We start from the raw sequence: 16,023 nt of genomic DNA, 5'->3' as shown, positions 1-16,023 counted from the left end.
AGGATATTTATGTCTGTCTGAAATACTGCAAATTCAGAAATTATTGTGAAAAATGTGACAAAATTAGGTTTGCAATAATAAAATCTCGATAAAATACAGTCGATTCCGGTTATTTGCATAGCTTATTTGTCAGACAAAATTATGCAATTAAGTGGAGTATACTTATATATGAAATGCCAAAGTACGGAGTCAAATAACATAGCAAAGATCAGTAAAGGAAATCCCTGAAGAAAGATGAATGGCTGTAATCCACTTGCAACGTATTGAATGATGAATTAATACGGCTTTAACAATATTTACTGAATCTGTCCAAAGTACATGTATATCGTTGACAAGTGTAAATACAAACAATAATGTACTAAAATAAAAAGGATATATGAAAACATATTCAGAGGTAGTTACATGTACACAAAAACAACATTTAACGTGCTAAACAAAAACATTTAAAAATTTTACGAAAGAGCGGCGGGGATGGTGGTGGCTGTTTTAAACTTTGATAAGAGACAAGACCTGGCAGTAACAATACAAAACTATCAGTGATTTCATAATAAATTAACAGCCAATCAAAAGTCTTGAAAAGCGGAACTAAAAATAACTGCCTTATAGTTGAGTGTATAGCAACCAATTTAACAACATAAACATGACTTATACTTATAAGTCTTAGTTTATTATAATAAAAGTTATATGTCTGATGTCATTCATGTTAATGTCTTTTAATTCTTTCAATAAATTTTATAAACACATTTTGTTTTAGTTCATTTGCGTACCGACGTTTCCTTTACCTGGGATATAAGAATAGACCCAATTGTTTTAAAAATAGATTTGTTTCTATGACCCGTATGTACAATGTACATTATTAAGCTTAGGTTAAAATAAACTGTTTAACAATGCTACAATGTTTATTATCTTTTGTAACAATAAATGTGCAATGAAATGCCTTTGATATGCAGTATTTACCGCTTGCACAGTGATGTTACACTTTTTCTTTAACTTCGTTAGTTTCGTATATGCAAAGCAGTAAGGGGCCCTTTACGCGATATTTGCTTGAAGCAAGTGTTGAACGTGAGAAAATATAATAATTAGAAGTAAATGATCTTTTCAAAAATACCAAAAAATAAATGTTTGACATATAAAATTCTTCAACCATATATAAATGCCCTGTAAAGTTTATCTTGAATGCAAATCACCTTAAGCCGAATTATGAGTGTACACATCAGATGGTCATTCCATGGTCTTTAAAAGTGAATTAGCAGGCATCATTGTTTTTAAAATTCACCCCAAATGTAATCTTTGGACAATGTTTGAAATCCAATAAATAATTAACACCTTTTGAGAGAGAATGGTCGTGTTTTTACAACAATTACCTGTTTGACATTTTTTTACCTCGAGGCTTAAAATAGAACAAGGGAAACTTTACCTGTGTACACATCAAGGGTTATTAATCAATATCCCATCATATAAACACGAAAGAAACTGTTTTAAAACTTTATTTAAACAACACGAAAATGAATATATAATAATAACGAAAATAATGATGCATTCAAGAAAAATATACTTACCAAATTGCCGTTTCCCGTCAAATATCTCGTCAGTTTAAACTAAGCGATTATTTTCTATGCAATTAACCGAAAGGCCACTTGTTAGGCTGTGCTAATAACCAGATAATTTAACATTAGATGAATGGGAAATGGATTTGTGCAGGAGAAAATTATGCAATTAACAGAATTATGCAATTAAGCGGTATGCGATTAAGTGGAGGTTTGCAATGGCATTGATGAAATCTCACATTTTTACCAAAAATCAGTGATTCACAATAATAATTGCATGCATTAATTTCCAAATTTACAGTATAAGTAAAATATAAGATTTTTTTTTCAGTCAAAGTGCAGATGACCTTAATGGAAACAAGAAAAAGAAAGAAGGAAGTGATAAAATATCTTCTGGTGCAACTAAAGAAATAGGTATGAATGTAGCTTGTAATGAAAAAACATTGTTAATAGAAAAGAAAAATGGTGTAATCAACAATAATATATCTAGGGGTCTATTTTTTATATTCAGGGACATTTTTATGCCCCTGCCATAGCGGAGGGGGCATTAAGTTTTACCCTTGTCCGTCTGTACTTACGTCTGTCCGTATGTCCCAAAATTGGTTTCCGTTCTCTAACTTTAGTATGCCTCAATCAAATGTTATGAAACTTATACACAATGCTTATTTCCACAAAACACAGATCAAATTTGAATTTTGGTGGCGTCACTTTTACCGTTTTAGAGTTATGCCCCTTTACAAATGGAAAAATTGCTGATTTTTTCGTTTCCGTTCTGTAACTTAAGTTTGCCTCAACCAAATGTTATGAAACTTCTACATAATGCTTATTACCACAAAACACAGATCAAGTTTAAATTTGGGTAGCGATACTTTTAACGTTCTAGAGTTATGTCCCTTTATAACATTACATACAAGCGGGGGCATCATCTGGGTCCCATGGACACATTCCCCATTTATTTAAATAATATACTAAGTAACAAATAATGGTTCAACAGTCCACCCACTTTTATCCTAGTCCGTTTTTGTTTTAATAGCTTTTTGATAGATATAAGGATCAGGTTCTTACTCAGCATCTTGTTCTTTCATTAATTTCAGTCACTATGGAAACTGTACTCTATTTTTGTGGGAAAATGTGACTTAATAATGTTTTGTTGTCATAGCTATGAGTTGTTTCAAACAGTGACAGAATTTCTGGGGAATCCCAGCAGACAACTATAATTAGGCATAATGGAAAGTAAAATTAGAAGATGACAAGGGAGAGAACTGGTAAAGGCTAGGGTGCATTATGTTTTCCTGTCTGTTCTGTATCATTTTAAAGTTTTGGTGAAAGGTAGTTTACTACGAAGTTTTCGACTCGTCAACTTGAAACTTAGTATATATGTTCATTATGATGTAGACTTTTTTTTTTAATTTTCCAAAATTGGGTTTTGATCCAGATTCCACAATTCACTGAACATGAAAATGTGATAGTGCGAGCAGAACAAAGGGTCAAATGAAAAATAGTCTTTGATTTTTTTGGAAATTACGGTACATGAAAATCGTAGTCTTCTATTTTTTACTTGTTTGATGACGTTACCAGGCATTAGACAACCCAGTATTATCTGAATTTATGTTAAATTTTTAGGTTTACCATGGTCATACAGTTTTCTAGCAAAGACTTCTAATCCAGACAAAGATAAAAAAGAAGTTTCTACATCCTCATCTTCCACAATACCACTGACTTCTTCATCATCTACAGTTACATCTTCATCCTCATCTAAAACTACAGCTAATTCAGAGAGTAGGTCTGAATCAGCAGAGGAAAATAGTGCCAAAACTAAATCTGACAGTGGCAATACTGATTCTAAGTAAGTAGAAATAAAGTAAAAAATTAACAAAAATCATTGTTGAAATTTTGATTAATATTTAAAATTATTTAAATATGCAACAGATTTTTTGAACACTGTAAAATTAACGTTAACTAATGTTCCGCTAACCCAGACCTGGTTTTAATTATGATTTTTCAGGTATTAAATAAAGAAAGAAAAACAATATAAACTTTTAAAAGACAACAAAAAAGTAAAAATAAAATTAAAGGGATGTAACTCAAATATCAATAGGCAGGAACAACAAGTTTTCAAAAATTGACATCTAGATGTCATCATAGAGTTTTAAATGATCAATGAAGGGCTCAAATTAGGATACATTATTATTTCATTGAAAATTACATGATTACTCAGAATATCAGGATGTTGTTAATTTATCAGTGTAGAATCTGAAAAAAAAATATAATAATGGCTATTTCATTAAATGATGTGTGAGGGTATATGAAGGGAAGTTTTATTTTTGGACATGGCTTGTCGGTCAATTATGGTTATATGTCCATTTAATGTATGAAAAATTACATGATGAAAATATGTTGGTTGTGGAACTCCCTTCGTACCCTCCCACATTAATTTCAATGGAATAGCCCTGATTTTTGCATGCAATAATTGAAAATGTGACCATTAATGACCAACGACCCACCTCCAAAAAATAAGCTTTTCTTCCTATTCTCCCACATTCATTTAATTGGAATAGGCCTAAGTATAGTTCTATCTAGTATCTAGGAGTGCATCTTACTTAAACCACTATAATGATGTCCTTCTTTCTAGATATTCTTTTGACTAGTATTATGAGTAAAGGGAGAATCAAGGTAGTGAGACAGCAACCATACAACACAAAAAACCAAGAGAAAACATTTTGGTGAAATACAAATCTTTTGCCTGTGTTTCTCTTACAAGGATCTGATAACACTATTCTACTTTCTGCTCTGATAAGAATTACATCAACCAATGAAAATACTGCCTTCAAACTCTTAAATGAATCCATCATTTTATGACAAAACAGGAGAATCCCCAAAAGGTCTTCATAGGAAAGTAAAACAGATTGTTTTGGGATCATCATACCAGGATCTGTATTTTTAGCAGATTGTAGTGTCATCATGATAGATCCTTTTAAAGAGTGAATCTTTTTCTATTGCTGTTGATTCATTATTTTTTGTGAGATACCAATTTTTGTGGAATTTGTGGGTAATGTTCAATAAAGTACAAAGGAGTAGGCCCAGTAAGACCCCTTTTTGGCCCCAAAATATAGCATTTTAAAAATCAGTTCAAAATGTAAATTTTTAGCTATTTATTGGAAACACTACAAAAGTCTAAAAGTCTGAAAAGACCAGTTTTTGTCTTAATTTGCATGAACTTTTACTCGACATTCTCCAAAAGTATGACTTGTGTCTTAATTTTTCTTGACAAATTCTCATTTATATTAAATTTGTATGAAATTTACTCGACATATTCTCGACATTCTGAATATGGTCTTAAAATTTCCTGACAAATTCTTGACATTTGAATACTGTCTTGAAATTTCTCGACATATTCTCGACATTCTGAATATGGTCTTAAAATTTCCTGACAAATTCTTGACATTTGAATACTGTCTTGAAATTTCTCGACATATTCTCGACATTCTTATTTTTTCTCAGTATGGCTTGACATATTCTGAACATTTTGAATCGTGTCTTAAATTTACTTGACAGTTCTGAGTTTTACAAATCATGACCAATATTCATGATATAACTTTAATCTTTATTTCTCTTTATATGATATACTGTTGTTTCAAGTTACACTTCTTTACAACAAAAATAAAAGTTGGGCATGTAAAATAATTGAAAATTTGGGTATATAAATATTTTTATAAATGCAAATATGGCTATGAAATCTAAAGTATAAAATAATTCAAATGTGGGTGTGTTGATATAAAACAATTTCAATGTGGGTTTTTAAACAATTACAAATTTTGATTCCTAAATCTTATAAATTAAATGATTCAAACCAATCATACTGTAGACATATTTCATTCTACATTCATAATATTCAATGTTGATATGCTAAATAATTATTATACCAAAATGTGGTTTATATAAATAGCAAATTATGATGATATACAAATCATTCATTTAACAGAAGAAAAATTTGTGTAATGTCATCTGTTGGAATATATTAAGTATTACACATGGACAGGATGTTCCCCATAAAATTAAGGTATTCCACACCCCAGAGTACACACAACTGTCAAATAGAAGTTATTGCTTTACCTGTAATCAGCCATACAACTTATCAGTTGACCGACCATGCCACTACAATTTAAAAAGTTTGTTGATAGATGAAAATGAAAATCATCATTTTGATGAAAAAAAATTGAATTGAAATGGATTTTCTTCATCAAAATTATGAAGTTATTTATTTTAACATAAAAACAAATTGAATAATTCCCAAAGATTAAAAGAAAATTATTATCTACTCCAGGAATAATAAAAACAATGTATTTATAATGGGTCCCATCAATGATTTCTATAGAAATCATCGGTCTTATGAAATGGTTCTCAAACAGACATGCATAATATAGATCTAAACATTTTTTTCTTTTCAGGAAGGAGTTATCACAAATATTTATTTTTGATAAAAAATTATAAAATTCAACACTCAAATTTGAATAAAAAATGTTTTTGGGTTGTTCTAAAAAATGAATAAGGTTTTTGAATCAAGATGGGAACAAATTCTTTGACCTAAACGAAAGCCCCCCCCCCCCCCCCCCCCCCCCTCTTTTTTTAGCCACACAAACCCAAAAGATGAATTGTGGGGTCCAAAAGAGATACAAGGCACCTATTTTAGTAAAGCAAATTTGACTGGCAGTTTTGCGAACGGCAAAAATCTAAATGCTGTTTGTCAATACCTTCGACTTATATTCCAAGTGAAAACAATTACTTAAATGTTTAATAAAAATAAATCAAAATTAAACTACATGGGGGATTATTCAGGGTATTCCAACTTAGTTGCACCAAAAGGGTATCTTACTATACCAAATTAATCCTTGATTCTTCAAAGTTTAGTTTAGCCATAATAAAAAGGAGTATATAACAGCAATAGAATGTCATAAACAGTGCAGAATAAGTCTGATCACATTTCAGGCGAAATTTATACTGTTGAGATAGTGTCAAGACATATTTAAGACTGTCAAGAATGTGTCGAGACATATTCAGACATTATTTAGAATGTCAAGAATATGTCGAGACATATTCAGACATTATTAAGAATGTCAAGAATATGTCAAGACAGATCGAGACAAATTTAAGACAGTCAAGAATTGGTCGAGACTAATCCAGACTCTTATCAGATGATACAGGAAGTGTCGAGAAATTTTAAGACAATGTTCATACTGTCAAGACACTTGTCAAGAAAAATCAAGAACCTTATTAGACAAATTCATACTATGTCAAGAATTTTTAAAAATTATTCAGACAGATTAAGAATGTCGAGTAAAAGTTCATGCAAATTCAGACAAAAACTTGTCTTTTCAGACTTTTTGACTTTTGTAGTGAAAGTAGAATACTTTTGTTACATGCATATGGGCTGTTTTATGACAATACAATGCACATGCATCAGGTACTAGCATCATTAATGCATGCAACATTATTGAATCTTCAGTTTTAGCATGTGTGCTAATTTTTAAACGTTTTTTGTTTAAAATGGAAGTGGCCGCACTTGTGTTTAGTCTTAATATTTAAATATATGTTGTATTTGATGATAATACATAACATATATAAAGGTTGAGACTGAAAACGAATGCGGCTACTTCCATTTTAGACAAAAAATCATCTGAAAAGTGATGTTTGGTGGCATATTTGATAGATTTTTCATATTTAACCTTGAATTTGAGCGTCTTTAATGACCAAATCAGTTCAAATATTTTACACAAACTAATTGAATCGACTGAAGTAGACATTTGAGTGTTTAAAAAATATCAAAAATCTTCATCAGACGTACTTACAGGCCTCTACAATAACTTTTTTTTCAAATTGCCCAATAGGACAAGTACACATCAAAACTTACTTGTCCGAATGGAATTGTAACTTGTTCAAAAAAAATCTTAATATTAACCTTTTTTGCATTTTAAGTTGATTCAACATGTTCAATGAACATAAGAACAGAATTTGATTTATATCTCTTGATATCCTTTTCAAAAATATGAGTCGAGAACAACTGAATCAAGCCATGACACAGGACTTAGGTTCTAGTTTTCATCAATGCCAAAGTCTCATCAGACTCTGCACATGAGGCACAGTCTGGTAGGCCTGTCAGTCTACACTCATTTGGTTTGTATCCTGGTCTTTCATGTTGGTAAAATATTGATTATTATGATTAATGCCTTACTACAAACAGCTTTGTTTTTAATATATTAAAATGTTTATTCAAACGCAATCAAGTATTGTTTTGTCTACATATGATCAAATATGATTCTGTGAATTTTATGGTCAATAATTTCTTCATTTTTATTTTAAAAAATATTTTTGTTAAATAAAATTTATCATATTGATTATAAGCAACAGAATGAGGTAGGGAAATGAGGTACTGGTTGGCTTGGTCCCGAAATGTCTCCTACGGTGCCATACTGTCTATTAAACATGGAAGGATTGGTTTCTGTGCCGGTGCCGAACTGTCTTGTCACCTTATCTACAAAGCGCATACTTGATTTCATCTAAGACTGGTTTCTATACGCCAGAGGTGGCCTATGGTTATCCATAGGTACCTTTGGTTTGATATTCTATATATATCAAAAAATCAAACCATGGGTACCCAAAGATACCTATGGGTAACCATAGGCTGCCTTAGGCGTATATCCACACAGCCAAAGTATCTGTCAAAGAACCAGTTTTAAATTATCGATTGCAAGTAAACATGTCAAATTAATATTTGTTTTTTATCTTTTCTTGTTTTTTGTTTATTACTTTGTTCATCAAAGTTGGATTTAATTTATTTTCTACAAAATGATTTTACTTGTCCTGTCGGACAACCTTGATCTACCTTTTACTTGTCCGACCTTTTTTTCCACTGGTACCGGACAATCAGACAAGTGTTATTGTCGAGCCCTGACTTAAAATTTTAGGCCAAAATAAGTCCCTACTGGACCTTCTCCTTTTCAAAAGGGTTGTATATATAAAAATAAGACGATGTGGTATGATTGCCAATGAGACAACTCTCCACAAGAGGCCAAATGACACAGAAATTAACAACTATAGGTCACCATACAGCCTTCTACAATGAGCAAATGAACAAAGCCCATACCGCATAGACTGCTATAAAAGGCCCCGAAATGACAAATGTAAAACTATTCAAACAGCCTGATTTATGTACAAAATAATGAATGAAAAACAAATATGATATATAGCAACAAACGACTACCACTGAATTACAGGCTCCTGACTTGGGACAGGCACATACAGAATGTGGCAGGGTTAAACATGTTAGGGGCGCCCAACCCTCCCCTTACCTGGGACAGTGGTGTTACAGTACACCATATGAACAAACTATAAAAATCAGTTGTATGCAGACTTTTGCAAAACCAAGAAAACAAATATTCACCAAAATACAATTTTCCTTCAAACTAGGAAAATTGGTACCCACTAAAATATTTGAATCCACAGTAGTCAAGAATCTAAATGAGCTAGTTCATTTTTAGCTAGATTTGAACAACAGATAACTTTTGCCGAAGTTGATGAAAAGTAAATCTCATTTAATAAAAAATAAAACTTATTACTTATACGGTACAATTTGTTTTCAGACCAGACAGTGGTGATGATTCAGCTTTAGTGTGATGTTAGACATATACCAGAGGAATTATGGACAGTTTTTCTCTGTAGCTGATGTTTTATGCATATTGTGATATGGATATTTTCTGTGTTTATTTTTGGTAAAAATTTGTATTAAAATGCTATTAGATGTTAGTGTACATCAGGATGATCTAAGAGTAGTTTTGAGAACTGATTATGAGGTTAAAATGCATTAATTTTGCAAGATAGTTTTTCAGCAAAATCTTACTGAAAGTTATTAGGGAAATCGTTTGTGGTCTTAATCCCCTTCCCTCCTAAAAAAATCAATGCACTGGTTAATTTAAGGGAAAATCACATTCAATGAAATGTATTTTTTTACCTTGTAAATCATGATTTTGTAGTTTCAATTTTCAGCATCCTAGCAAAATGACCATTTATCAGCACAACTGTGAAATTTTCAAAGTACTGTCTTCTTATTTCTCTTCTGATGAATGTTTCAATTTGGTCACATCAATATATTGAATGCTTGAAAAAAGTTCTAGTAATGTTAAAGCATAATTTAGAGATTAATTTAGACAAATTTAACATTCAAATGTAAAAACACCATATTATATGTACTCATAGTAGACATCCTTAGTATTCCATAATGTGTTTGTAGCCATCAAGCTTTTCTCTTTTCATTGATCGGTTAAAAAAACATCTTGCCCACTGACAAAGACTGATAATGGAAAGGTCTTTTCAGTACTTACAGTTATATAGTCATGGATTATAAAGATATGATCTATGATTCTTCCATCTTTATGAAATTTTTATTCAACTACATAAGAAAGCATGGTTAAGTGCTGTTGTTGTGATTTTGTATGAAAACCGAATCAGTAGTAACACCAGGTTTAGATTTTATGATTTTAAGACACTAACCTGTAATTAAGGTTGAAAATTGTGTCTGGCTGATAGTACTGCAATTTCTAAAAAAGAAAATAATGATGGAAACAGTTGTAATTGACTAATCCTTTAATTTTGATTATAAAAAAAATACACAAATGCATGTATATCTTGCCAAAAGGCTACATACTGTAACTTGTAGCAGATGTGTTAACAGTTTCAATGGTATTCTAGGTTTCTTGAAGGGCCAAAGTTAACACTTTTTTGTTCATTGTATTTTTCAGTTTCCTTATTTTTTTTATTTTTTCTCAGGGTTGAACAAATGTATGAAAAGAAAATACATTTGTTACCATAAATAGATTTTTCTTATTTGTATTATACATTAAATTTACAAATGTGTCATGTTTTTGACCAAAAGAAAAAGTGTATTTTCTTTTGATTATCAAAGGTTTAATGAATTTGTAACATTACTTTTATTTATCACATATTTATTTATTATATTCATGTTTTTGTGTACTGGAGTTGTATTGTTTAGTGGGTTCTATTTTCTTTGATCGAGGAAAATTTTTCATGGTTACTTGAATTTGTGGTTTTGACAAATTCTCCCTACAAGTGTTATTAAGGAAACTTGATAATATTGAGAATTGAAATTTGTGGTTCACTTTTACCTACAAATCCATGAAAAAGTACTTGACTAATACAAATTTATCCACAGTACAAAAAAAATAGAACTTGATGGTGTTGGTGAAATGGTGATTAAATATTCAGTGCATTTTACATGCATTTCAACAAGAGGACATGTTGATGAGATATAAATACAAACCCTGCTTTGTACTAGACAGTCAAACTGAGCCGGATTTTCTGACGTCCTAGTTCACAATATAACAGTCAGCAAGAGGATATGTCACCCTACTCAGACATGTTATTCTGACTTCGAGCCAACCAGTCTTTGCTCTTTCTGCTAAATGCAGTATGCTTCTTGGAGAAACAGCAAATAACAATTTTCACATCTTTGGTTTACCTTGCAGTGGATCAAAACCCTTGACTTTGCAAACTTTATGCAAGTGCACTAAATTAGAAGATAGGTCTTTTTAAGCTTTTGCATACTTTGTTATGTTGTTTATCGGTTTACAAAACCAGAAAAAATTACTGTACTAAGCTAGTTTCTGTTAATATGTTGTGTTTAAGTAAAATGAGTTCCATATTAGTATTTTTGTATTTGTTTAAAAAACAAAATGTGACGTCATGTTGCTAGAAACAATGTTTGGCTTAAGTTTGAGTAAACCTGAACGTACCAAAGAGTTAATTATACAGAGGTCAGAAGTGTTAAACAAAGCATTTTAAATAAAAAGAGAAGAAGTAAATTACTAAGATAAACAAAGGAAATGTATTTATTGTTAGTGGTGTTAAACTATGTGATATACAGATTATAACTTAATATTTTCCATATCTTCCTCAGTATTATTTCTATACAGACCCCAATCCTTTGGGCTTGGCTCTGGAGCTCTTAATAGGGACCTTATTGGCAGAGTAGCCCAAGTACTGTAAATTCAGAAATTATTGCATGCATTTATTATTGTGAATATTTCTGAAAGTGGCCTTTAAACATAAAACCAATCTTGGGCTAAATTTTTGGGCGGAAGGCCCTTTTTCAGGATGTTAGGATTGGACATTTATTTTTTGTGGGAATTAGGGATTGAGGCTTATCAGGATTTGGGAAAATTTCTGGATCCGGGAAAGAATGCCTTATTTTTAGCTCACCTGGCCCGAAGGGCCAAGTGAGCTTTTCTCATCACTTGGCGTCCGTCGTCGTCGTTGTCGTCCGTCGTCGTTAGCTTCTTACAAAAATCTTCTTCTCTGAAACCACTGGGCCAAATTTAACCAAACTTGGCCACAATCATTATTAGGTTATCTAGTTTAAAAAATGTGTCTGATGACCCCGCCAACCAACCAAGATGGCAGCCATGGCTAAAAATAGAGCATAGGGGTAAAATGTAGATTTTGGCTTATATCTCTAAAACCAAAGCATTTAGAGTAAATCTGACATGGGTAAAACTGATTATCAGGTCAAGATCTATCTGCCCTGAAATTTTCAGACAAATCTGACAACCTGTTGTTGGGTTGCTGCCCCTGAATTGGTAATTTTAAGGAAATTTTGCAGTTTTTGGTTATTATCTTGAATATTATTATAGATAGAGATAAACTGTAAACAGTAATAATGTTCAGCAAAGTAAGATCTACAAATAAGTCGCCATGACCAAAATTGTCAGTTGACCCCTTTAGGAGTTATTGCCCTTTATAGTCAATTTTTAACAATTTTTCGTAAATTTTTGTTATCTTTTACAAAAATCTTCTTCTCTGAAACTACTGAGACAAATTTAACCATACTTGGCCATAATCATTATTAGGGTATCTAGTTTAAAAAATTTGTCCGATGACCCCGCCTTCCAACCATCATGGCCGACTTGGTTAAAAATAGAACATAGGAGTAAAATGCATTTTTTGGTTTATATCTCTGAAACTAAAGCATTTAGAGCAAATTTGACAGGTGGCAAAAATGTTCATCAGATTTAGATTTATCTGCCCTGAAATTTTCAGACAAATCGGACAACCCGTTGTTGGGTTGCTGCCCCTGAGTTAGTAATTTTACAGAAATTTTAAATTTTTTTGCTATTATCTTAGATATCATTATAATATCTAATATCTAATACTATTAATTATGATTTTAACCTTATTGTACATGATTTCCAAAGCATCAGTAAATACAGGTGAGCGACACAGGCTCTTGAGAGCCTCTAGTTTATTTTTGTGGGAATTGGTATTCAGTGTTTATTTTTCCAGGAATTTGGGAAGATGCCCCCTCCTACCCCCTGTTAATATGGGAGTCGAGATGATGCTTGGTGGATATGGAAAGTGATATGTTATAATCTAGAATTATATGTAGAATGAGTGCTGTGAATGATAATTTACATTGATAGTGCATAAATTTTTCATGATTTGAAAGTTTGAGTGTAGATAGCTGCTATATGTTTTGGTAAAGTTTTGTATTGTATTATGTCATACATTAGTGCTATGTTTTAAACATTGAATCAGTTTAATGTGTAATAATTATTTTCCAGAATAAAATGTGATAAATTTTATTTGTTGTTTTTTAAAACAAGTGCAAGGTTCTGTGATATTAATGATCATGAACTGAAATCATTGTCATTGTTGCCAAGCATGTTAATAAATGAAGGGCAGATATAGGAGAAAGTTTTATTTGTCAGAAAATTAAAGATTGATTCAAATTTAAAGAATTTCATCTAAACTTGACATCATTTTCAGGGTTCATTTGTCAACATTCAGTTAGGTCTATTTCTTCGACACTACATGTATAAACAATATGTCAACTATATTTGATGTATGAATGATTGTCAAGTGTACATGTTATTCTAGCAGAGTTCATCTAACCTTGAAGTCATTTACTTAGATCATTGATGGTCATGATGGTGTGAAGTTAAGGTGATACTAGTAGTAAAATCTTTTATCTTAAAGAATTTCAACATAATATCATTCATGTTTATTGAGAATAAAAGTAGAAGATTATAGTGAATTACTGTAATTACAAAATTGGCTCAAAGAAAGTGTATTACAAAATTGTCTCAAAGAAAGTGTATTACAAAATTGGCTCAAAGAAAGTGTATTACAAAATTGGCTCCAAGAAAGTGTATTACAAAATTGGCTCATAGAAAGTGTTTTACAAAATTGGCTCAAAGAAAGTGTATTACAAAATTGGCTCAAAGAAAGTGTATTACAAAATTGGCTCAAAGAAAGTGTATTACAAAATTGGCTTCAAGAAAGTGTATCTCTCCCTATGAAGTCTGAATGTTATTCTGTGTTGGCATTTAATTCTCGATAACATTTAGTTCAAAACACCAGATAACTTTCTTATATATGAGTGTTAATATATTTTTTTAATTTATCAACTAACTAAAATTGTTTTTCCATTAAAACGTATTAACGGTTATTTTCAACCAATTTAAGACTGTATCATGCTTTGTCAGGCATTTCTTTAATTCAATGTTTTGAAGACTATTCAGTAACCGCCAAGATGAAAAACATCAACTACAATATTTAATTTAAGTAGGGTTATTTCCCTTGGAATGTAATTACAAGCTTATCCTCCCTTTATCTTTTACGTCCTACTGTGTGACGGAAGTTTGCCAAAGTTGTAAAACTGTAAATTTTTTCTGTATTAAGCCTCTTTCAGCCCTTTTCGCAGTGATTTCTATTTGGGGTTTTCTTACTTTGTGTTTTGAAACAAGAGAGTATCCAAGTTTGACATATTCATGACTATCTTCATTCGCCAAAAAAAAAAATTACTAGCTAATATAAGGTTTACTTTAAAGCTTTATATTTTAGAAGGTAGACGACCTGGATTCCCACACATCTTGTATGCAGATGCCTTATGTTATGAAGTTTACGTCTGGCATATGTCAATTGTCCTTAACCTTATTTTCATGGTTCAGCGACTGCTTGAAAGAAATTTAACCATTACCTTATTTTCATGGTTCATTGGTTAATGTTGATTTTTCATGATTTTGTCCACCTATCAGACACTATAAGCAATAGGTCAACTAAATTTGGTGTATGGAATAAGGTGTACATGTCTGTTTGGCAGGGTTCATCCGACCTTGACCTCATTTTCATGGTCCATTGGTCAATGTTAAGTTTTCATGGTTATGTTTGTTTCTCAGATACTATAAGCAATAGATCAATCAATTTTTGTGTATCGAATGATTTCAATGGTGTACATGTTGTCTTCCAGGGTTCATCTGACCTTGACCTCATTTTTGTTTTTCATTGGTCAATGTTTAATTTTTGTCGAGCCTGCGACTTTTGTCGCAGAAAGCTCGACATAGGGATAGCGATCCGGCGGCGGCGGCGGCGGCTACGGCGGCGGCGGCGGCGTTAGCTAACTTCTTAAAAGCTTTATATTTTAGAAGATGGAAGACCTGGATGCTTCATACTTTGTATATGGATGCCTCATGTTACGAAGTTTCCGTCAGTCACATGTCCAATGTCCTTGACCTCATTTTCATGGTTCAGTGACTACTTGAAAAAAAAGTTCAGATTTTTTGTAATGTTAAATTCTCTCTTATTATAAGTAATAGGATAACTATATTTGGTATGTGCGTACCTTGCAAGGTCCTCATGCCCGTCAGACAGTTTTCACTTGACCTCGACCTCATTTCATGGATCAGTGAACAAGGTTAAGTTTTGGTGGTCAAGTCCATATCTCAGATACTATAAGCAATAGGTCTAGTATATTCGGTGTATGGAAGGACTGTAAGGTGTACATGTCCAACTGGCAGGTGTCATCTGACCTTGACCTCATTTTCATGGTTCAGTGGTTATAGTTAAGTTTTTGTGTTTTGGTCTGTTTTTCTTATACTGTATGCAATGGGTCTACTATATTTGGTGTATGGAATGATTGTAAGGTGTACATGTCTAGCTGGCAGGTGTCATCTGACCTTGACCTCATTTTCATGGTTCAGTGGTCAAAGTTAAGTTTTTGAGTTTTGGTCTTTTTTTCTAATACTGCATGCAATAGGTCAGCTATATTTGGTGTATGGAATGATTGTAAGGTGTACATGTCTAGCTGGCAGGTGTCATCTTACCTTGACCTCATTTTCATGGTTCAGTGGTCAAAGTTAAGTTTTTGAGTTTTGGTCTTTTTTTCTAATACTATATGCAATAGTTCAACTATATTTGGTGTATGGAAATATTTTATGATCTATATGTCAGTGACGCAGGTTTTATTTGACCTTGACCTCATTTTCAAGGTTCATTGCTCAGTGTTAAGTTTTTGTGTTTTCGTCTGTTTTTCTTAAACTATAAGCAATAGGTCAACTATATTTGTTGTATGGAAGAATTGTTAGCTGTACATGCCTGCCTAGCATGGTTCATCTTACCTTGACCTCATTTT

At 31.9% G+C, this 16,023-nt stretch overlaps 1 protein-coding gene across 2 annotated transcripts in view; it reads left to right on the top strand.

Moving 5' to 3' along the window:
* Positions 1 to 13,195, top strand: part of LOC127712719 (E3 ubiquitin-protein ligase TRIM37-like) — a 45,457-nt gene extending 32,262 nt beyond the window's left edge. For both annotated transcript variants that reach the window (XM_052219320.1, XM_052219319.1), the window contains exons 20-22: positions 1,879 to 1,961; positions 3,171 to 3,393; positions 9,185 to 13,195. In XM_052219320.1, coding sequence (XP_052075280.1) covers positions 1,879 to 1,961; positions 3,171 to 3,393; positions 9,185 to 9,218 — 340 coding nt within the window. In that variant the 3' untranslated portion in view covers positions 9,219 to 13,195. The remainder of the gene's footprint in view (positions 1 to 1,878; positions 1,962 to 3,170; positions 3,394 to 9,184) is intronic.
* Positions 13,196 to 16,023: the final 2,828 nt, after the last annotated feature.

The sequence above is a fragment of the Mytilus californianus genome, unplaced genomic scaffold (genome assembly GCF_021869535.1).
Source record: "Mytilus californianus isolate M0D057914Y unplaced genomic scaffold, xbMytCali1.0.p SCAF_8, whole genome shotgun sequence".
In the NCBI taxonomy this organism is placed as follows: domain Eukaryota; kingdom Metazoa; phylum Mollusca; class Bivalvia; order Mytilida; family Mytilidae; genus Mytilus; species Mytilus californianus.
Note: the sequence above shows the minus strand (reverse complement) of the source record. Positions and strands in the feature narration are given on the sequence as shown.